Genomic DNA, 24,675 nt, shown 5'->3' with positions numbered 1-24,675 from the left:
GCTCTCATAGAGAGATACAGCACTGAAACAGGCCCTTTGGCCCACTGATCATCAATCACCCATTTATACTAACCCTACATTAATCCCATTTCCCTCTCACATCCCCACCTTCCCTCAATTCTCCTACCACCTACCTACACTAGGGGCAATTTACAATGGCCAATTTACCTGTCAACCCGCAAGTCTTTGGCATGTGGGAGGAAACTGGAGCACCCGGAGGAAACCCACGCGGTCACAGGGAGAACTTGCAAACTCCGCACAGGCAGTACCCAGAATCAAACCTGGGTCACTGGAGCTGTGAGGCTGTGGTGTTAACCACTGTGCCACTGTGCCTGCACAGAAGAAATCTTTTTTAAAAAAAAAACCTCATCAGGCTTGCTTTCTGTCAGGTGATCAAAGTTGCTCTGCCCTCGTGTTCTAGTTTAGAGATACAGCACTGAGATACAGCATTGTTTTCATACAATGTCTCTGAATGTGTGGCCATTGTTAGACAACGGTGTTTGAATGTTGCTCATCTTGATAAAGTAATGTTTAGTCACACCTATTATCCTGAGTTTGAGTCTGGAGACTATGTCTGCAAAGGTCATTGTTACTCCAACTGGTTGAAAAAGTTAGCCATGAACATTGAATGGGCCATCAGTATTTCTGATGCTTATTTCAAGGCTGGTCCTGACACGATTTTGGCTTCAGTCTCCGGCAGTCACTATGTATATTCGCAGTGACGGAGAGGTCGCCTGACCCCCTACTCCATTTTGCCTTGTAGCAAAAGTGTGTCCAACTTGGGAGGTTAATTCATCAGTTCATTATTACAGTTCATATTTGCTCCTTGCATCAGCGTGACAATGGGGAGGCCTGTCAGACTGCCTTCTCTCACTGTCTAGGAGTATGGAAAAGTCCAGCTTCAATGTGGCATAGGGCATTGCACACAGCTTGGAGCCCATCCTTTCCATCATGGTAGTGGTGAGCACCTCCATGGCAGCACTGCCCGACCAATCCATGATCAACTGGCTGCTGGTCGTTGTCTCAGCTTCCATTGCAGCACAGTTGGAGTCCTGCTGATACATCAGTGCTGCAGTGGGAGCTGAGAGAGAGAAGTCATGGGATCCCTGGCTGCTGGAATGCAGGCTCAGACTGCTGCTATTATGGACATGGATCTCCATGCTCAAAAGGGCATCCAGGTTCTCACAGCAGTACTCCAGCAGTTTACTAGGATTGCTGAGATGCCGCCAGTGAGAGTGGCAGTGGCACCATGGAGCATGAACCTGTTGTCCTCTCTCAGTATGACAGCATTTGTTCTCACGCCATTGCCACTCCACCAATGCCTTTGCTGTTTCCTCTCAGCCAGTCAGCCCAGGATGCTGCCACCCATGCCAAGGTGGTGCAGTCCAAAGCCAGGCCCTCCAATCCTAGAGCTGCCCAAGAGGATTCTGCAAGGCCATCCCCAGTCTCCCCCAGTGAAATTCAGCAGCCTTTAACCAGCCATGCTGCAGCCACTGGTGTAGCACTGCATAAGAGCACTAGGCCAGCAAGGAGAGCTGTAAGACATTAGGTGTATGAGGGTGATTAGTTTTGGGATTTTTTGTATTATTGATGTAATGCTGGGGAATTTGTTGAGCGAGGGTTTTTGCTCTTGGCGTTTATGGAGTGATGTAGGCTAAGGGGACTTTGTGATGAGGAGTCTAAAATGGATGTACTATTAGGGATTGTTAGGGGATTGGTAGCTCATTTCAACTGAAGTGAAGCCTCTCAATGGAGTCCCTCTCGCTCCGTCCAGTTGCATTCTTCTCCTCCTACTAAGGTGACCTCCAGATCCCAGGAGGTAGTGGCTGGGCCCTCATAATTGCAAATTGTGGAGGATGCAGCACACCGCCACAAACATGGAGTGACTCTTGGGCAGACACTGTAGAGTTCACCCCCACACAATATAAGTCGTGAAACGTGTGCTTTAAGAGACCGATGGCTCATTCATGGTGTTGTGGGTGGCTCCATGGCTCTCATTAAAGGCCCCCTGACCTTATGTGGTGGGATGGCATAAGGGGCTCATGAGCATTTTGTAGAATGGGTAGTCCTGATCGCAGAACAGTCATCCTGTTGTCTGTACTGGAGGCCCGAAGACTGGCGAAGGATGAAAGCATAGCGGGCACTGCCAGGAAAGTGGTATTCGCTGAGATGTACATCTTAGTGTGGTCGCACACCAACTGCACATTGACAGAGTCATAGCCCATGCGGTTGTGCTATTGCTCCCCTTTGGTGATAGATTGGGAAAGGGGGAGGTGCAACGAGACCTGGATGTCCTTGTACACCAGTCACTGAAAGCAAGCATTCAGGTGCAGTAAGCAGTCAGGAAGGCAAATGGTATGTTGGCCTTCAATGCAAGAGGATTTGAGTACAGGAGCAAGGATGTCTTACTGCAGTTATACAGGGCCTTGGTGAGACCACATCTGGAGTAGTGTGTGCAGTTTTGGTCTCCTTATCTGAGGAAGGATGTTCTGACCATGGATGGAGTGTAAAGAAGATTTACTAGGCTGATTTCTGGGATGGCAGGATTGACATATGAGGAGAGATTGGTCGACAAGGCCTATATTCACTAGAGTTCAGAAGAATGAATGGCGATCTCATAGAAACCTATAAAATTCTAACAGGACTAGACAGGCTAGATGTAGGGAAGATGTTCCTGATGGCTGGGGAGTCCAGCACCGGGGTCATAGTTTCAGGATACGGCGTAAGCCATTTGGAACCGAGATGAGGAGAATTTTCTTCACTCAGAGGGTGGTGAACCTGTGGAATTCTCTACCGCAGAAGGCACTGGAGGCCAAGTCATTAAATATATTCAAGAAGGAGATGGATATATTTCTTAATGCCAAAGAGATCAAGCGATATGGGGAGAAAGCGGGAACAGGGTATTGAATTAGACCATCAGCCATGATCTTTTTTGAATGGCAGAGCAGGTCCGAAGGGGTGAATGGCCTACTCTTGCTCCTATTTTCTATGCTTCTATGTTCATGTGGGGGGGCCTACATAACCACATGTGTACAGTCGATGGCTTCCCTCCCCACCCTGATGTTTCTAGTAAACTGCAATAGTAAACTGCAACACATTGCTGAAATCAGCTGCTCCTGCCCAGAAGGATCCTGTGGCATAGAATGCAAGGGTGACCATGACCTTCATGGCTACAGGCAGGGCCATTTTCTCCCTGGTTTGAGGCTCCAAGTCATGAAGGATATGACACAACTCCGTGACAACCTCCTTTCTGAAGGGTAGTCTCCTGAGTCACTGCTCCTAACTCATTGTGATGTAGGAATGGTGCTTCTGGAAGTCCCTTTCTGGGTAGGACCTTCTATGCAGAGCCCTCCTTCTCCTTCCTCCCTCTCTGCCTCTTCCTCTGCAGGTTCTGCTCATGTCACAGAGTAAATGACGCTGCAACTACTGCCTCTATACCTATACAAGGCAATGCTATTTTCTGCCTTCCTGTGATCAACAAAAACCTCCAAGTTGCTCCAGCATGTCAACACAGTGCTTCCATAAACTTTGCCTATGCACAAGTCAGTTGAGTGGCCCTTTAAATAGCTCCAGAACAGGACCTATCTTGTTTCACAATGCTTGTTGTTTCAAAATGAAATAAGGAAGGCATGGCCGGCACATTTGTTGACCACTGTTGGTATACTGCATTGCATCAGCCTGTTCATGTCAATGATGCCATCTTCACAGAATTTCACCGTCTCTGGGCGCACACAGGATCGTACCTGCATGTGCCACTCCAGTTTCATAGTGCGGAAAGTGCCAGTGGTACAAAACATCAGGTAGATCTTCGTAGTGCCACTCGAAGTGGCACTGCACAAATGAATTTTGCACCCAGGGATGTTATGATTGGCTTTGGTAACCCATGCCTTGGGGGTTGGGGGGGGCGGGGCCTGGAGGTAAGTCAGACAGCACTCCTGTGCTGTTTACAGCACTCACATTTTAAGTACAATTTTTAATTGTGTACAATTATCTACGGTTAAACGTGCCTAGATAATTGCCTTCAATCAACAACCAACAACCATCTAATATTCTGTACTTCAATAATTAGAGAGGTTGAAGATGCCATTTTAACTTGCTTGTTTATCACAACAACGTGCATTTATATAGCACTTTTAATGTAGTAAAATGTCTCATGGCACTTCACAGGAATATAATCAGACAACAAATTGTCACTGAGCCAAAGGAGGGGACATTAGGACAGCTGATCAAATGCTTTGTCAAAGACGTAAGTTTCAAGCACAGTCTTAAAGGAAAAGAGACAGGTAAAGAGGTTTGAGGAAGGAATTCCAGGTCTTAGTGCTTAGATGGCCAAAAACACAGCCACCAGTAGTGGGGTGAAGTGGCAACAGAATTACTATTGTGCGCATTATCAGATCTATACATCGATGAATAATTTCAAACTAATGCTTCGAAAGATTTGTTTTTGCTCCCACTCTTGCCTCTAAAGCAAAATCAAATGGTAAAAAAGTAGATAAATTTCACCAGTGTAAGAACAGAATAGAGGGAACACTATAGGAGTGAATTTCTTTGGAGCTTTTCTTGCTCCAATAAATAGGGTGTCAGCTGAAGTTACGGTGGCAGTCTTGGGCAAAAGCTTCCATTGAAGGCCACAGAAAAGAGAATTAGGTAGGCAGAGTACAAAATGATTCGTTATCTACCATTTTACACTACCATGCAAGATGAATTTCAACCTTTTGATTTCCAACAGATTTACTTGAAATCTGAATTGTACTCTTTCATGACCACTCTCTTCTCTCATTTACTTCCACCTCTCATTCCTATTTCTGTCTCTCATATTCCCTTTCTCTCTCTCTTTTTCTTACAATCTCTCTCTCTCTCATGACTGGACATTCCCTCTTTGCCTGCTCTGTCACTTTTCCTTCCTGTCTCATAGCAACTTCCCTCTTTACTTTATTTATTTATTTTAGAGATACAGCACTGACAAAGAACAGTACAGCACAGGAACAGGCCATTCGGCCCTCCAAGCCTGCGCCGATCTTGATGGCTGCCTAAACTAAAACCTTCTGCACTTTCTCTGTGCACAAGCTGACAGGTCATCATTATTGTCACCTTCTGGAACTGTAGTTACACTATGACACCACCTCGTATAATCTTTAAATAAAACAAATCTGGCAATCTTTCAAATACTGCGGCATCGTAATTCTACAAAACCACAGGTCAATCTGTTAATGGCAAGTGGTCTGAACTGAAATTTTACAACTTCTATTTAAGAGCAATTCCAGAAGGGCTTGATGTGCCAAAGAAACAAATGACCATTTTGTTGCCTTCTCTAGTTGAATTTGAAGTAATAAGTAACAAGCATAAACAGCAAAAGAGTAACTCAGCGAAATTAAGATCGCTACAAGTATATTTATATTAAAAAAAACTAGAAGTGGCTGCATGGCAATAATAGTTGTCAACAATAAACTTTCCAACCTTCACTTTTCAATTTATGAAATAATCGGAATTATTTATTAAAATTGCTGTATTGCCATTTACTTACTCAGTTATTCAATACATTAAAAACACCCAGAATGTGACTAAGAAAATAAAAGAATTCCCTTACATACATTTCTTGCGTCTTCCGCAGTAGTGTTGCTTTTGAAGCTGTCCATGTTTGTAGTCATTACGACGCCGGTGTTGGTGATGGTATTTATGGCCATAATGTCCAGTTCCCATTGACGTCTGGTGCATGGTTACCTCATTATTTTGAAGATGCACTTGGGGCTCTGCAGACCTCTTATAAAGGACATGCGGATGATGCCCTTTAGGTGCTGTGTAATTGTGCTTAAGTGCTAGGTGCTGAGGTAGAGGTGTCAAAAAGTAATCGGCTTCTTCTGTCCTTATCAAACCTGACTAGAAAGAAAAGAAATAAAAGAGATTAAAAAATATGCACAGAAAATTTACTGTCTGCCAAAAACAAGATGCAGACACCTCCTATGATAAAGTATGGCAAATTGGATTAATTCTTCCAGCAATAAAAAATAAAAGTGGAAAATGTAACACCAGTCTACTTTGAAAGGTCAGCGATATGGTCAAGTGGAACCAACTTTAAACAACATCATTACTTCCTGAAATAAATGCACGATAGGGTCACACAAATTGGCATTTGGTGTGGATTTAACCAAATCTTTTTGCCTGCTAATCATCTGCATTAATCCAATTTGTTGGCATATAACTGGTATAACATTTGTGGGATTATATTGATAAGAATCAAAAGAATTTAAATATCATTGCTTCATAATGTGATTTCCTCACAGCTATGGTATAGTTATAGTATGTCAGTTTTTATCCTACTTATTATTTATTATGGCGTCAATTTGTAATGGGGAAAAATAGGTTGAATAAGCTTTTTGGGCTGCAAGGTCTTCCTTCATTTCTCAACCCTTCAAACTGCTGTTTCTTGACACTGCAAATTGAAAGCCAAATAAAAAAAGTGTGAGTTAACACATTTAGAGGGCTTCTGTTCTCTTTAAAATTGGTGCCAATCATTTCAGCAGTAGCATCAAAGGCCCTGCTTAACCACCACAACATATCCTTCCTCTGTAGTGGTTGAGTCCCAGTAAAGAGCAGAGATGTCACTGTGAGCCAGCTCTGCCAACTTAATTGACCCTGACCCAGGAAAATAGGTCAGGATGACAGCGAGGTTGGGTTGGACCAGCAGGATGACGCCCACCTGACCCACTTCCAGTAGCAATCCCACCCTTAGAGAAACACCTCTATCCCTAATTTTCTCTAACCTTTCTTCATAATTCAGCCCTCTGACGCCATGGGCTAGATTTTTCGAACAGTTAGGGGACCGGATCAGAGGCAGAGAGGCATGCAATTTGACACCACTGGCCTCCATGCCAGTTTGCTGCCACAATCCTGACCTAAGCCATTTTGAATGACGGCAGCTCGGGGTCAGATCGCCTGCCCGCTGGGAAGTGGTGGCCAGACAATTATTGTTAATTAAGGGGCCTATTAAGGCCCTGTTCCAATGCTGACTGGAATTTCCTGTTGGCATTGCAGGCAGCCCACGTTGACCAGGATCATATCCAGGCCAATGTGGTGGGCTCAGGGTGGTGGGTGGGAGGTTTGAGGGAGGGGGGGATGGGGGCAGGTAGATGGACCACGCAAAGGACCCACCCAGACTCATAAAGGCTTATTTAAAACATAAAAATAAACTTCCCTTTGCTTGTCCCTCGGAAACTCCATCTTCAGATCGGTAACTCTCACCTGTGGGACAGATGATCACTGTATGCTGGAGAACCTGCTGCTCTGTGGCCTTTAGGAATATAGGAACAGGAGTAGGCCATTCAGCCAATCAAGCCTGCTCCGTCATTCAATTAGATCATGGCTGATCATCTACCTAAATGCCATTTTCCCACACTATATCCATATCCCTTGATGTCACTAAATTCCAAAAATCTATTGATTTCTGTCTTGAACATGTTGAATGATTGAGCTCCCACAGCCCTCTGGGGTAGGGAATTCCACAGATTCACCACCCTCTGAGTAAAAAAATTCCTCCTCATCTCAGTCTTAAATGGCCTTCCCCTTATTCTGAGATTATGTCCCCTGGTTCTAGATTCTCCAGCCAGGGGAAATATCCTATCTACATCTATCCCGTCATATCCTATAAGAATTTTGTAAGTTTCAATGAAATCACCTCTCATTCTTCGAAACTCTAGAAAATACAGGCCCAGTTTCCTCAATCTCTCCTCATAAAATAATCCTGCCATCCCAGGGATTAGTCTGGTAAACCTCCGTTGCACTCCCTCTATAGCAAGTATATCCTTCCTTAGATAAGGAGATCAAAACTGTACACAATACTCCAGGTGCAGTCTCACCAAGGTTATATACAATTGCAGCAATACATCTTTACTTCTGTACTCAAATCTCCTTGCAATGAAGGCCAACATACCATTTGCCTCCCTTATTAATTGTTGCAGCTGCATGCTAGCTTTTAGTGACTCATGAACAAGGACACCCAGGTCCCTTTGGACACCAACACTTCCCAACCACTCACCATTTAAGAAATATTCCGTCTTTCTTTTTTTTCTACCAAAGTGATAACTTACACTTATTACATTATATTCTATCTGCCATTTTCTTGCCTATTCACTTAGCCTGTCCAAGTTTGCATGAAGCCTCCTTGTATCTTCCTCACAAATTACATTCCCACCTAGTTTTGTGGCGTCAGCAAATTTGGAAATATAACAATGGGTTCCCCACATCCAAATCATTTATATAGATTGTGAACAGCTGTAGCCCAGCACTGATCCTTGCGGTATCCTGCTAGTAACAGCCTGCCATCCTAGGAATGACCGGTTTATTCCTACTCTCTGCTTTCTGTCTGTCAACCAATTCTCATTCCGTAGCAGTGCATTACCCCCAATCCCATGTGCTCTAATTTTGTTTACAAACCTCCTGTGTGGGACCTTATCAAAAGCCTTCTGAAAATCCAAATACACCACATCCATTGATTCTCCTTTATCTATGCTACAAGTAATATCCAAAAAAACTCCAACAGCTTTGTGAAAGATAATTTTCCTTTCATAAATCCATGCTGACTCTGCCCAATTTTACCATTATTTTCGAAGTGTCCAGTTATCACATCCTTCATAATAGATTCTAACATTTTCCCTACTACTGATGCCAAACTAACAGGTCTGTAGTTCTCCATTCGCCCTCTCCCTCTCTTCTTAAATGGAGGAGTTACATTTGCTACTTTCCAGTCTGCAGGAACCTTTTCAGAATCTACAGTATTTTGAAAGATAACCACCATGCATCCACTAACTCTATAGCAACCTTCTTCAATACTTTGGGATGTTGCTCATCTGGTCCAGGGAATTTATCAACCTTCAATCCAGTTAACTTTTCAAGTACTACCTCTTTACTAATACTAATTTCTTTCAGTTAATCATTTTCACAAAAGTCCCTTGGTTCCCTAGTATTTCTGGGAGATTTTCTGTATCTTCTTCCGTGAAGACAGACACAAAGTAATTGTTTAGTTTCTCTGCCATTTCCCTGATCTCCGCTATAAATTCTCCTGTCTCCACCTGTAATGGGCCCACATTTATCCTAGCTGATCTTTTCCTTTTCACATATCTAAAGAAGTTTGCCTTTATGTTTCTCACTAGCTTTCATTCATATTCTCTTTTCCCGTTAATAATTAGTTTCTTGGTCATCCTTTGCTGGATTCTAAATTGCTCCCAATCCTCAGACTTAGCACTTTTTCTGGCAAACTTATAAGCCACTTCCTTTGAACTAATGCAATCTTTAACTTCTTTTATTAACCACGTTTGATTCACTTTTCCCATTAGGTGTTTATGCCTTCGAGGAATATATATTTGTTGTAGACCATGTAGTACTTCTTTAAATACTAGCCATTGCCTGTCTACCATCAAATCTTTCAATGTATTTTCCCAATCCACCATAGACAACTTGCCCCTCATACCTTCCTAATTTCCCTTGTTCAGATCTAAGACCCTAGTTTCAGAATGAACTATATCACATTCAAATCCATCATATTATGGTCACAATTTCCCTAAGGCTCCTTTACAGCAAGGTTATTAATTATCCCTTTCTCATTACATAATACTAAATTTAAAATAGCCCAATCCCTAGTTGGTTCTTCAACGTACTGCTGCTGAAACCCATCTCGTACACACTCCAGGAATTCATCCTCCACACCATTACTGCTGATTATGTTTAACCAGTCTATATGTAAATTGAAATCGGCAATTATTATCATTATATTAATTGGCTGAAAATTTGAAAATCCCCATGGATGTGCCTAAAGCATACCATGTAGGGTTGGGACCCGGCACTAGCCTCCATTTCTGGTTCCCAATCCCTGATTAAAAATCCAGCCTCAGGGGTCAGTTCCATTGTGCTTCTCCATGCATTTTCCAAGACATGGGTGTTAGCCTTGATCAGAACTGAACACAGTATACAAGGTTTCAACCTGACCAGAGCACTACATAGTATGGCTAAAATAAAACACACATGGAGTTTTAAAACAGAACTGTCTAGTAAGTTTTGGAATCAGGCGTCATTAGTGTGTAGATGTCAATGGTCATTTAAGTATCAGTTATATGGTTAAATATGGCGATAATATAAAACATGCAGTCCTGTCTGGAGCTACCAGCCACCAATGCATTTTGCAGCCACTCCATATCAGATGGCTGAGATATACCTCTTCTAATGTGGGTGCCCACTGAGCATATTTAAATGAGGTAACCGTCCCCGACCCTGCAAACCTTTGCAAGGTCCGCATGAGAGAACATGGGCAGATGCATTCCAGCATTTCCTCCATGATGCCAAGCCTCTAAATTTTCAGCCCCCTAGCTGCAAAAGAATGTTGAACCTTCATCAAACAGCACAAAGGATAACCCTAGGAGTTAATTATGATTGTTTTCATTGAAGAAAATGAAAAATGACATGATTTTGTTTTTAAATTGCTGAGAGGATTGGATAATGTACACACAGGCAAGTGGTTTAACTAGGACTTTCAGCACAGAACGAGAGGACATTAGTGTTCCATTTTTTTCCTCTAGCTGTTCCTTAGATACTGTATTTCAGTGGGCTCCATAGGTGGACATTGGCACCCCATGTCTCTGAGAGTGTGTTTGTTTGCCCACATATCTAGGTAAATTAGTAGTGTGCCCAGGATCAAACAGAGAACCTACTTCACTTTATTTCAGCTTACTGTAGTTATCACAAGATCTCATATGGTCTTCCTCAACTCCAGAATGGAGCAGAATAATAGGACACAGCTAGGACTTAAGACGATATCAGATATAAAATGAGTGCTTACAGGGGGCTCTTGACTATAATGACTATTGCATGACTGATGAGTGTTGCGATCAGATTTCGAGGTTGTGTTGTGTAGAATGGATCATGAATGGTCAATGGCAGGAATGACCTTGATGGGTGAATAACCTGTTCTCATTTCATGCTTATTAGTTTTCAAACAAACTAATGTGATTTAATTCTATAAACCTTCTTTAGAATCCTTAATAATCCCTAACATTCTGAAACCAATGAAAAAGTGCCGTGGCAGGAAGTGCTATTGGTGACTCGTGTGCATTTGCAAACCTATAGAAGATGTTTTAAATTTGAAAGATTTGCAATTCTGTGGTTTTAAAAAAGATGGGAACATTGAGACTCTGGGGTGGGAGGAGGGGTGCAGAATTCAGCTGGGCCTGATATCAAAATCAGCATAGACACATAGAAAATTTATAGCACAAAAGACTCACGATGATCGAACAAGAGCTATGCAGCCAAATCCCACTTTCCAGATTTTGGTTCGTAGCCCTGTAAGTTATAGCAGTTCAAGTGCAAAGCCAAGAATGTTTTAAATGCCTCTACCACCCTTTCAGGCTGTGAGTTCCAGATCCCCACCACCCGCTGGGTGAAAATATTTCCCAACCCCCCTCTAATCCTTTTTTCCAATTACCTTAAATTTATGCCCCCTAGTTACAGACGTTTCTGTTCAGGGAAACAGATCCTTCCTATCCACTTTATCTAGGATCCTCATAATTTTGTACATCTCAATTAAATTTCCCCTCAGCCTCCTCTGTTCCAAAGAAAACAACCCAGCCTATCCAAACGTTTGTCATAGCTAAAATTTTCCAGTCCTGGCAACATCCTCACAAATCCCTTCTGTACCCTCTCTAGTATGATCATATCCTTCCTGTAATGCGGTGACCAGAAATGTTTGCATTACTTTAGCTGTGGCCGAGCTCGTGTTTTATACAGTTCCAGCATAACCTCCCTGCTCTTACAAGCTAAGCCTTCGCTAATAAAGGAAAACATCCCATATGCTTTCTTAACCACTTTATCTACCTGTTCTGCTACCTTCAGGCATCCGTGGCCATGCACTCCAAGGAATCTCTGCTCCTCTACACTTCTCAGAATTCTAGTATTTACTGTGTATTCCCTTGCCTTGTTTTCCCTCCCCAAATGCATTACCTCACACTATTGCAGACTGAATTCCATTTGCCACTTTTCTACCCACCTGACTAAGTCCATTGATATCTTCCTGCAGTCCAAAGTTTTCTTCCTCACTATTAACCAGTCGGCCAATTTTTGTATCATCTGCAAACTTTTTCCATCATGCCCCCTACATTTAAGTCTTAATCATTGATTTATATCCCGAAAAGCAAGAGACCTAGTACTGAACCCTGCAGAACCCCACTGGAAACAGCCTTCCAGTCACAGAAACAGCCTTTGCTTCCTGCCACTGAACGAATCTTGGATCCAACTTGCAAATTGCCCTTGAACCCCATTCGATCTTACTTTTGTGACCAGTCTACTGTGTGGGACTTTGTCAATAGCCTTGCTAAGACGTTTTCTGACTTCACACGAGTAGTCAAAGTCACTGAATGCATCCGTATATGCCACATTCTACCAACTGCACCAATAGTCTCACACACTGCTCCAAATCACCACACTCCCTTCACACACCAACAGCAAACTCAATCATCCACGACTCAAACCTCACATTCACATGCTTCATCTCACCCTCACATACATAGCACTGCTGAAAGGCTTCACACTCACAGCATCCACATACTGCTAGATATTGAACTGTGGCAGGCATATCACCCCAACACATTGCACCACATTCATTGACAATCAAAGGATATGTGGAGCAGACAGGAAAGTGGCCGAGGATCAGCCAAGATCGTATTGAATGGCTGAGCAGGCTTGAGGGACTGTACGATCTATTCCTACTCCTATTTTGCATATTCTCGTGTTCTTATGACACACATCTTTCTCTTTCACAGGACAAAGTGGCCCATAATAGAGGCCCAGGGAGGAGACGGCGCTAGGGATAATTAGACTTGCCGTCACTGAGGCTGTAGCAATCAGCATCGTTGAAGGCATCCAGGATGGTCATATGTTCCTGCCTTATGCACCTTTTCACATCCCACTTCATCCTCGTCTCACAATCTGGTAGGATGTACAAACTGCAGATGGTGTAACCATGCATCTTTCCCCCTCCCACCACCCACCTTCCCTCACCCCAACCCTGCCCATGTGCATTTATGTTTTCAGATACCTACGAACGGCCACCTGGCCAGCCAGTGGTGGCTGAGGTTGAAAGTCCAGAGGAAGAGCAGGCCTCTAAGGAAAAAGCACCATCACTTGATTTGACACTCGCAGCCACCAGCTCAGATACTGGCACTGCATGCACTTCAGAGGGTAGTATAGAGGCAGGATCTGCATGTAGTGAGTCACCAGGCATGACTGGGCTGCAGCCAAGCCAGTGGAAATAATAAGGTGTGTATCAGCTCACTGGAGGGCCAGGCCACAGGCGAGTTCTGATACAGAGGAATTGGATAGGACAGTGTACAGGCAAAGGCTGATTGGCATGCACACAGAAATGCTTAACGCATTGGCAGGCCTGCCAGACAGCTTGTTGTCACCGTCAAAAAGCATGAAGGAGTCAGACTCCAATTCGGTACAGAACTTCGCACAGAACTTGAAGTCCATCTTTTCCAGCATGTAAGTGGTGGGCAGCTTCATAAGAACACTTGTAGACCTGACCACGATGCAGCGTCTCATGATCAATGTTTCGACTTCCATTGCAGCGCAGGCAGAAGCCATCCAACTTCTCATTGCTGCAGCGGAAGCTGAAACCGAGGTCATGAGGTTGCTGCTTGTCACTATGCAGGTTCAGACTGCTGCCATCGTGGTTGCAGATGCCAGTGCTCACAGCAGCATGTGGGCTCTCACAGCAGTCCAGCAATTTGTGCTCCAGCAGATTATGAGGATTGCTGAGGCACCGCCCGAGGAGAGGTGCTGGCATCATGGAGCACAAACATGCTATCCTCTCTCAGGATTACAGCATCTGTGCTCCTGCCACTGTCACTGCACCAGTGCCCCTGCTGCTGCCTGACAGCCAGCCAGCCCCGACTGCTATCACCCATGCCAACGTGGTGCAGTTTGAAGCTGGGCTTTCAAGGCCCAGAGCTTTTTGAGGGCGTCCTGCAAGGCATCTGCAGGCTCCCCATTGAAAGTCAGCAGCCTTCTGCCAGCCCTGCTGCAGCCACAAGGGTAGCACTGCATAAGAGCATTTGATCAGGCAAAAAAACCTGCAAGACAGGCACTAAGGGAATTCACAAGAGTGTTTAGGTGAGTATTGTATGGAATATCTGACGCGTTGTTGGATAAAGGTATCATGGAATGGTTGTTTTGTGGTGTCTTTTGTTTCAGAATTGTGGCCAAGAGGACACAGTGATGGTCCATCACAGAGGGATGATAAGGTGGGGATGTGTTGAACAATGGGGATCTTGATTTCAGGGGAACCGGAGTCTGACGATACGCACATATGGTGGGGTTACAGAGGGGAGTCATTAGCCACATGCACAGCAAGTAACCATGGTCATCGAGCAGCCACCTTCTCATTTGATGTGGTGGCTTGAAGGTGGATGGAATCATGACTGCTGCCAGGATATTGGGCATTTACCAATATGATGTTCTGGACATGGTCACACACCAACTGCACGTTCAGTGAGTGATACTCCTTGCAGTTTCGATACATCTCCCCATTGAAATGCAATACCTGCAAGGCCACGTGCAAGCAGTTGATGGCTCCCTGCACCATGGGAAAGCCCACTATCCTGGCAAAGCCATGTGCCCACTCATTCTGCTTTTCTCTGTTCAGAGAGAAGGCAATGAAGTCCCCTCTCCTGGTGTACAGAACCTGTGTGACCTCCTGGAAGCAGTGATGGACAGTGAACGACAGCCATATGTTGGAAATGTCACCTGTTTCAGCCTGGAAGGATCTATAAACATCGAGGGCCACGGTCACCCTTGATAGCCATTGGCAGCACTGTCCTCACCCTGCTCTCAGGCTACAGGTCTGGTTCTAACAGGTGGCACAGCTCTGTGATCACCTCCTTGGTCAAGTGCAGCTGCTGCACACACTGCTCCTGGTCCAGGTGGAGGTAGAGGTGTCCCCTGAATTCCCTTGGTGGGTAAGGCCTCCTGCTGGGAGCCCTCCCTTTGCAAGCAGCTTGTATTTTCTATTCCATCTCCCCGTGATGCTGCAGTCCAAGGGAACTGCAATGATAGCCTCCATGGCTGCGAGCAATTGATGTGCTCAGAGGCCTCCCAGGAGCACACAACTCCTTTCAAACATCCACTCCCTTCTAACTTAAACAACTTCTGCAACACAGCACTTCCACAAACTCTGCAACAGCAAGTGAATCGTCAAAAGCACCTCACCTATAATTTGGATCGTAATGCCTTTAAATAGTACTGGTGAGGGTCCTGCATGAACTGAACACACGTTCAGCTGTGTATGTTTAAAGAGAGAGTACTAACAGTAGCAGCAAGGTCAAAAATGGCAGGTCAGGCATCAAATCAGTGTTCGATGCTGACTGGTTTGACAAACTGCCCACTCTGCATACTCCTGGTGCCTGCATGGTGAGCACAGGCTGTTCTAGAAATGGGTGCGAGTGCCCCAATCCTGCCATTTTTCACCTCAACTGACACCCATGCCGGCGAAATTGCTGGTGCTACGGAGTCAGATTTTGCGGCCTGGGAGTCTTAAAAAGTTAGCAACAAAAGGTTTAAGATAAAAAAATGGAGAAAGAACGCTTTAGAAATAAAGGGAGCAAATTTGGGTTCCGTAGCACCGCCAGAGGCCTAGTGCGCTTTTGTGGGGTGTCCTGTACCCATCAGCTGCTCCCTGTGTAGTGTTCTGTGAAGAGAAGGGTCCCCTGCATACACCGAAAGGCTTTAAATCAGCACTACCCTAATGTCACACAGCCCAGCTTGACTGATGTGATATCAGGATTCCAAATTTGGGCAACATAGTTCCAGTCAGCATCTTTGCAGATCACTCTGCAAACAACAAGCATTCTGCTGCAAGTTGGGCTCTGCACCAGCATTATTTAAAAGGGCAGGCACCTAAATTGCAGGCAAGGTGATTTCTTAAGAATTTTTCTGTTGCAAAATATCTGGAAGTACTCTGGAGTGTATTTGGAGGTGTTGTGGCAAGTTCCTAGATTTATCAGAGAGTGTTGCTGCATCCTTCCGGGGTGGAGGGGAAAGAGGGGCAGGGGAGTACATGACATGTCCACACAAAGGCTGCAACAGGTATGGCATTGCCCCTGTGTCTGCAGCATGGCAAAGGGATGGAACAGAAGCTGGAGAGAGAGCAAACTCTGCACCATGACCCTGCCAATTTGGAGATGGACTCGTTCATTCTCCTTGACAATGACAGAAGCCTCTCTGACAGGCCAGCCAATGCACCCCAGCATCTGTGTGCACGCCATCCGTGCTCTCCTGTAGGCTGCCCCAAATTTCTCATCCGAGTCCTCATCTGCAAGATCGCCCTCTGTTTAGCCGGCAAACGAACCATCCTATACTCCTGGCCTGGCTGCAGTCCACATGCTGATCCTAACTCTATACTTATCTCCAAGGTATGCGTAGTGAAAGTTTCAGATCAAGTAACAGGACCTCTTCATCAGTCTTATACTGTTGCTTTCTCTCCTCCTCTTCGGGCTGCCGTGGCTGGACAGGCGGCAGTTCTTGGGTGTTTGAAAGCAGAAAAGTAGAAGGGGATGGTTTGTGTGAGGGAAAGGGAGGTGTGGGAAGGAAGAAGTCCTTGGTCACACCATCAGCAGCTTATACATCATGCCATATTGCATGATAAGGGTGTGCTGGGAGTGGAGAAGGGGCATAAGGCAGAACCATGCGGTCATCCTCAATGATCTCAGCAACATCGGATGTCACAGACCCCATCGCAGCCAGCCGCATGATGCAATCATCTCCACCCTAGAGTTCGGGAGATGCAGGTGTCCTTTGTCCCCCACCAGCTCAGCTCTGCTCCCTTCCATTGGCTACCTTGTCCTGCAAGAGTGAGGACTGAATGTCAGCGATTGTGTAGCACTGTGTTTGGGCAATATTCCTGCCATAGCCAAATAGTTGGCGACTTGTGGAGGCAGCAAGAGAAGGATGTCATGCTGGCAGCATTGGTATGTTTGTGAGGGTGAAGTGTACTATCTGGATGCTAGATGAGAGTCCTGAGCACCAGGAACTGGTGTTGGGTGAATAATGGAGGTTAATGGTGTTGTGGGTAAGAGATGTATGAAGATGCATTCACTGATCTTGATCACCTGCGTGAGGTCATTAGATTTCTCATGACACTGCTGCCTGGTGCTCAGGTCCAGACTCCAGGACTTGACCTTCCTGGCCATCTGCTCCCACTCACTTCTGAGGGTGGTTGTTAAGGGCCTCCTGGCATCCCCCATCCCCACAGAACCATGATGCCTCTCCTTCTACCCACCTCCACCCCAAATAGTTCCACTGCCACATCCGTCACCCTGGAACCCTCCCTCTGCCCTGGTAATCACTTTACTATCATTTAAATTGCAGCAATATTTTTCAATGCAGCTTCCTTTTAAGGGGGACAACCTGCCTTCATGAAGAGCAGGCTGGCTGCACCACAAGGTTTCTGAACACTGTTACTGGGCCCTCTGCTGAGCACAGAGGCAGCTGGCAGTGCTAGAAAGAAGATAGCAGCGTGGAACCTACTCAGCCAAATGTTGCAATCATGCAGATGATGTGCATGCACCAAACTTCACACTGCTCACCTTGATCTGAAAGTGCACAGGCAGGTCATGAATTGCTACTCCCACACCCAAAAAAGGGGCAACCAAATTTCTAGCTGAAAGTATGCTGAGAATGGATTGCATGCCTCGATCTTAAGAAGTCATTTCACTGAGTGAGAAGTACAATTTTTCCACTGGCAAGTCATGCATAGGGTAGCTCAGTAAAGTCACAAACAGTATTGCTGTTATTAGGTTGATTGTCAAAAAATAGAAGATTGATTTGTGTCCTATTATTTTACCCACTGCTTTAGACTGTCTTAACAGAGGCCAAAGCTAATCTCCATATTAACAAAACAGTCTTCAAAAGAGTAAAAGAAGAGCCAATTTGGAGCATTTAATTTCTATCCTGTGACGGAAACCCCACATGCCAAATGGAAATTTTAATTTCCTTGTGTGGAACCTTGTCTGAGACTTTTACTGGAAATTGTTACAAATAACTTTTTAAAACAGAACAGCTCACAGCCAAGATGGCCACGGACAATTTGCATATGAAAAAACCAAAGAATCAGGCTGGCGACAGATATGAATACTCAGCCTATCAGAACAACGGAGTGCTCTCTGATTCACTTATGCAGGATAAACTTATCAATTGGGGTCATCAAAACCATCGACACCCATTGACTTTGAAAGAGTCAACCCCCCCCACCCCCTACCAAGTATGTCTGAACAGCTAGGGGGAAAGCCCTGAATTTCAAAGATCATTCCCAAAGATGCTGATTCAAACACAAATAGGTGGTCACATCACATAACTGCTTGGGCCATTCTGTAGTTTTGAGAGTGGTGACTCAAAAGACAGACAGTAACTGAGATCCAGCAAGAGAACAGCATCTCTCTCTCTCTCTCTCTCCCTCCCTCCAGTACAGATCCTGAGAAGCCTCAAGCTGCAGCTGGTGCAAGACAGGTCTACAGATCCTTACAGTCAGCAACCAGGGGACAAGAATAAAGCCCCTCTTCTGCCTGCCGGAACCTGAGAAGCAAGCCCAACCTGTGTGTGGCCCAGCGAGGACTTCAGGACTGCAATTTCAACTAAAGACACGGAAAAGGAGATTCAGTATTTAAATTCCATTTATTAAGGCCTCTGCTCCAACCTCCCAACACAGTTTTTTTACATCTGTAATCTATTTGTTTGTGTGTGTGGCTCTTGTGTGAATATGTATGTGTAGCCTATTTTAGTAATTTTTTAAAATTGGTTTCGAGTGATAACGTTAATAAAGCATCTTTCTTGTTCAAACGCAAGAAAACTGTCTGATTGGTTCCTTTGCAATTATATTAGAGGAACAGGAGCAAGTGCTCACTAAGATGGTAAGTTAAATCATTGTGTTAAAAAGATAAACCCCGTGTGGTCAAACCAGAGAAGGGATGAAAAGGGAGCCCAAGACCCATTCCTCACCTGGTCGTAACAATACACACTAATATTTCAATGTGAGTTGGCCTAAGTTTGAAATATTATAAATGCCCAAGTAGATTGGAAATAAATCTGGGGACTCGCTTATGAAAATATGTAACAGGATACTTCACAACTGAAAATTCACACTAACCAAAGGGCAATAGAAAGGCTTTCTACATGCACATTAGTAATGAAGGTCAAGGCAGTGGTAGGGCTGCTAAGTGATGACGGAAGCAAGCTTGTAGTTGAGAAGAAGGGAATGGCAGAAATGAACAATATGTATTCTGCCCCATTTTACCACAGGAGATGAATTTGCCAATTTTAGAACCAGCTGTGTTTCAGCTAGTGTATTTGTCACCAGTACTAACCGGGGAACAACCAAACTAATAAAATATATGAGGGTTTTGATAACTTTGACAGACATTGAGGTTTTGACTGTATTATAGATGTTGGGGTAGGGTTTATGCTTTGGCGATCCAGGTGCAAATTGCACCTAAAATTGCACTAGATTTGAGAAGTGTTTTCTTCCCTCAAGTTTCTGCTTAAACTCATTTGCATATCAAACACAAAATCTGCCATAAACCAGCACAATCAGGCAGTGTTTATAACGTAATTTTAAAGAAAAGTTTGCTTTAAAAAATTCCTTAATGTATTGAAGAGTGGTAACTTGGTGCAGTTTAATACAGCTATAAATGAGTTTATTACCAAAAAAAAGCATTTTTAATCACAGTGTTAATCCACCACCTATGAGTAACCTAATTTTAAGTTACTGAAAATTACTTCAAAATATATAGAACAATGTGATGTTATATATACCGTAATCAGTTATCAGTAAATTTTTAAAAAACGACATTCACCTGGATCGCCAAAACATAAATCCTACCCCAACAATTGGAAAATTTATCTCCTCTGGAAAAATGGGGCAGAATACTTATTGTACATTTCTGCCATTCCCTTCTTCTCAACTACAAGCTTGCTTCCTTCATCACTTAGTGGCCCTACCACTGTCTTGACCTTCATTACTAATGTGCATGTAGAAAGCCTTTCTATTGCCCTTTGGTTAGTGTGAATTTTCAGTTGTGAAGTATCCTGTCAAATATTTTCATAAGCGAGTCCCCAGGTTTATTTCCAATCTACTTGGGCATTTATAATATTTCAAACTTAGGCCAACTCACATTGAAATATTAGTGTGCCTAGTTGTACTATTGCACCCAAAAGAAGCTGCTTAATCTTTTGAGACTCTCCAACAGCCTGCAAACAAGCACAATGAGCAGCAACTCCCAATGGTGATTAATTCACCCTGGGAGATGTTGTCAGTTTTGAGGACTGTCCTGTTTGTAGCACAATGATTTTTAATCTTGCACAAAAGATCGCAGAAACTTGATTTGCGACGAATGCAATTTGCACGTAAATGCTGCGATCTTGTGCGTCAGTTAGGTGATTTCTGTTTATTTGCACTGAGAAAACCAGCGCGACCAAGTGGAAACTCCACTCCGCTGTCTGCAATTCTTTCACTGAATTACAATGAATATAAGTTGTTATGCTGACAGTAATTTCTAGGATATCACGACCAAGTGAAACAGAGACTTATTTATGTTAAGTAATCTGCTGCATTCCAAGTCTTGTTTCATTGCTGCAGAAGGAATGGGAATAAATGTGCTACACTCTTACACTGCTATTGCACCTTTAAAAAAAGTGTTCCATCTGCCAGAGGAATATACACTCGAGTTTCCTGAGTTGCTTATTTGCACTCAAATCGGTGCAAGTGTAAAATGGGCATAAGCAAAAGAACTACATGAAAACTTCTGTGCAGCCTTTAGAAAGATAGTTCAACCAGCACTCTTTAGCAGTAATCTGGGGACTAGCAGATAAAAGGGCAGCAGTTCTTGGTTCTTTCACTTTCCAGCCATCTACTCATAATATTATACTAGTTGAATGTGGGAGGTGTTACTAAGCTACAAGGAGCAAGCTGGCATGAGACGCGGGCAATCTCAGTTCCATAAGCCTTTTGTAGAGCATTAGTAGAAAGAAAAAGGCTTGCAATTCTTATAGCACTTTTCACAGTCTCAGAACTTCCCAAAGCACTTTACAGCCAATGAAGTACTTTTTGAAGTGCATTCACTGTTGTAATGTAGGAAACACAGCAGCCAATTTGCATACAGCAAGCTCCCACAAATAGCAATGTGATAAAGACCAGAGATAATCTATGTTAGTGATGTTGATTGAGGGATAAATGTTGGCCAGGGCACTGGCATAACACTCCTGCTTTTCTTCAAAATAGTGCCATGGGATCTTTTACATCCACCTGAAAGGGAAAACAGGGGCCTTGGTTTGACGTCACATTTGAAAGAAGGCACTTACAATAATGCAGCACTTCCTCAGTACTGCACTGGTGTGTCAGCCTAGAGTTTTGTTCAGATGGTGAGAGAGACACAGAGGGAAATGCCCCGACTCCAGAAAAGCATGTAGAATCAACTCCTGCTGCAGTTGATGGGGGTCAAGATCAGAGAGGATCTCCAAGGGGTGAAGAGCCAGCAAGCCTCGCTCTTTGCCTCAGAGGCCTCCAAGATCATCTTTCAGTCCAGAGTCCACTCCATTGAGCAGAATGAGACGTGCTCGGGTTTCTTCTTCCAAAAGGTACACGAGAGAGCTCTGTGATCAGCAGCCTGAAGGAAGAGGATGGTTCAGTAACGTCATCGCAGTCTGACATATTGAGGATCAGCAAATACTTTTATGCTGGGCTGTACAACCGGAAGCCCAAAGACAGCACGGCCTCCCAGTCCTTCCTGTCATCCATCACGAAGGTCTTAGATGACAGTACGGGGGAGAGTCTGGACAAACCGCTAATTCTGGATGAGCCGACAAGGGCTATCAAGTCCTTCAAGACGAGTAAAACTCCCGGAAGCGACGGCTTACCGGTTGAGTTGTATTCGACTCTGTTGGACTGGATCGGCCAAGACCTGCTGGAAGTATACAAGAGTATGCTTCTAGCTGGCAGCATGTCAGAATCCATGAGGAAAGGCATCATCACCCTCATCTACAAGCAGAAGGGGGAGAGGGAGGAAATCAGAAATTGGCGGCCCATCTCACTGCTTAATGTGGACTCCAAAATTCTGTTCAAGGTCATCGCTTATCGGGTCAAGTCTGCTCTGGAGTTGGTGATTCACCCAATTAGACCTGTACTGTACAGAGCAGGAAGATCTCAGATAGCCTCACACTACTCAGGGATACGATCGCATATGTACGGGACAGATGGATGGATACCTGCCTCATCAGCCTGGACCAGGAGAAGGCTTTTGACAGGATATCACACATCTACATGATGAACATGCTCTCCAAAATAAGGTTTGGGGAGGGAATCTGCAATTGGATCAAACTACTCTACACGAACATCAGTAGCACAGTCTCAACAATGGGTGGGAATCAGAAAGTTTTCCAATCAAATCTGGAGTCAGGCAGGGCTGTCCTCTTTCCTGTCTTGTTTGTTTGCTGCATCTAACCTTTTGCTGATTTCATCAGGAAGGATGCGGGCGTTAGCAGGGTGACAATCCTAGCAAGCGGAGGCGCGCAGGTGAAAGCCTCCCTGTACATGAATGACTTCGCCGTCTTCTGCTGGGATCCAATGTCCGTCTGCAGGCTGATGACATCTGTGACCAGTTCAAACTGGCCTTGGGAGCCAAAGTAAATCGTGGCAAGAGCAAGGCCATGTTATTTGGGAACTGGGCCGACCGATCCTTTGTTCCCTCCACCGTCAGGTCAGCCGACCTGAAGGTGCTGGGGATATGGTTCAGAGGGGCCGGGGCATGCGTTAAAAAGTGAAAAGAGCCTGTAGCCATGGTAAAACAGAAACTGAGCATGTGGGAGCAGCGCTCCCTCTCCATTGCAGGTAAGAACCTGAACATCAGGTGTGAGGCGCTCATGTTGTTATTGTACATGGCGCAGATCTCGCTCATACCCCACTCCTGCACTGTAGCGGTCACCCGAGCCATCTTCCGCCTTATCTGGAGATCGAAAATGGACCGTGTCCATAGGGATACAATGTTCAAACCTCTGGATGAAGAGGGAAAAACGTACCCAACGTCGCCCTCATCCTGATGGCCACCTTTGTGTGCAGCTGCATCAACCTGTGCATAGAAGCTCAATACGCAAACACCAAGTCTCACTACATGCTGAGGTTCTATCAGTCCCTGGTATTGCGAAGGATGGGTCTGGCCACATTGCCGCGGAACACTCCATCCAGTTGGACCATGCCGTACCACCTGTCTCTCATGGAAAAGTTTGTGTAGAAAAACACCTTTGACCACAAGTCCATGAGGCAGGGGTCTGCACATAACGTCCTCGAGGCCTTGCAGGAAAAGGCGATGGTGGATCCTGTCGGATGGTTCCCTGGGCAGACTGTTAAAGTCATTTGGTAGAATTCCTCATTGCCAGAACTTTCAAACAAGCACCAAGACATAGCTTGGCTGGTGGTGAGAAGGGCCCTCCTTATCAGATCCTTCCTGCACACCCAGAGTCTCATCGCCTCCGCATGTTGTCCTCAAGGCAGCTATGGCGGGGAAGATTTTGTTGTCCGCCATCTTCTGGAACGTGCCTTTGCAAAGCAGGTGTGGAAAGAGATGCAGTGGTTTTTGTTGAGGTTCATCCCAAGCAGCTCCATAATGCAGGACTCTGTGCTCTATAGGCTGTTCCCAGGGACGCACACTGAGATAGACATCAACTGCTGCTGGAGGACCATCAACTTGGTGGAAGACACTCTTTGGTCTGCCTGAAACTTGCTAGTCTTTCAGTGCAAAGTGTTTTCCACGACCGAGTGTTGCAGACTGGCACATTCCAAAGTCCAGGACTACGTGCTGAGGAACATACTAAAGCTTGGGGCAGCCGCAGCAAAGGCTCAATGGGGAAAGGCCACTGTGTAAGGTCCCCCCACCATAGTGAACTGAGGGGGCTGGGACCTGTGTAAAACCCCTTGGGCTGTATGCACCAAAAAATGTTTTTACTATGTAATGTAAATGTACATTGCACATAAAATAGAATGGTAAGAGCTATGAGGTACCTCATGTTCTGTATTGAAGGAACCTGATGTCTACTGCACTTTCTGAAATGTCAAATTTGAACTGTTTTGTAATTTTTTTTTTTACAAATTTTTATAAATAAAGTATATTTTTGGAAAAAAAAAAGTCAGCCTAAATATTTGTGCTCAAGTCTGTGGAGAGAGACTTGAACCCACAACTGTCTGATTCAGAGGTGAGGGTGCTACCAACCAAGCCAAGGCTGACACTTCAGCAAACTACTTGCTGTGGTCCTAGCCCTCAGGTAGCACCTGGAAAAGTACAAGAATTGGCGTCCATGGGGAATGTGATTCCTGCTTTTGAGAAGCCCCGACTGCACACAGAAGTGGGAGAATGGCAGGGATGGTCTGAAAATCTGCCAGTGGCCCCATGACAAGAAGCAGTAGTGCTGGGACACTCATTTCCAAATTACAGTTTGATTTTTCCCACTACTCCTATTTCAAGCACCTTCACACCTCCTTTAAAATCCACATTTTCTACTACTCTTCTAAACCTCACCTCAACTTCTTCCCGCAATGTCCTACTTCCACTTACCCCTCAGCCTATGCACTGATCATTCAGTATTCTTAATCACTTGCCA

The 24,675-nt window shown here is 44.7% G+C and overlaps 1 protein-coding gene across 2 annotated transcripts in view; it reads right to left on the bottom strand.

Moving 5' to 3' along the window:
• Positions 1-24,675, bottom strand: part of LOC137384581 (A disintegrin and metalloproteinase with thrombospondin motifs 16) — a 375,653-nt gene that overhangs the window by 233,401 nt on the left and 117,577 nt on the right. For both annotated transcript variants that reach the window (XM_068058730.1, XM_068058724.1), the window contains one exon: positions 5,592-5,877. In XM_068058730.1, coding sequence (XP_067914831.1) covers positions 5,592-5,877 — 286 coding nt within the window. The remainder of the gene's footprint in view (positions 1-5,591; positions 5,878-24,675) is intronic.

The sequence above is a fragment of the Heterodontus francisci genome, chromosome 2 (genome assembly GCF_036365525.1).
Source record: "Heterodontus francisci isolate sHetFra1 chromosome 2, sHetFra1.hap1, whole genome shotgun sequence".
In the NCBI taxonomy this organism is placed as follows: domain Eukaryota; kingdom Metazoa; phylum Chordata; class Chondrichthyes; order Heterodontiformes; family Heterodontidae; genus Heterodontus; species Heterodontus francisci.
The sequence above is the reverse complement of the archived record's forward strand: the minus strand, read 5'-3'. Positions and strand labels throughout refer to the sequence as shown.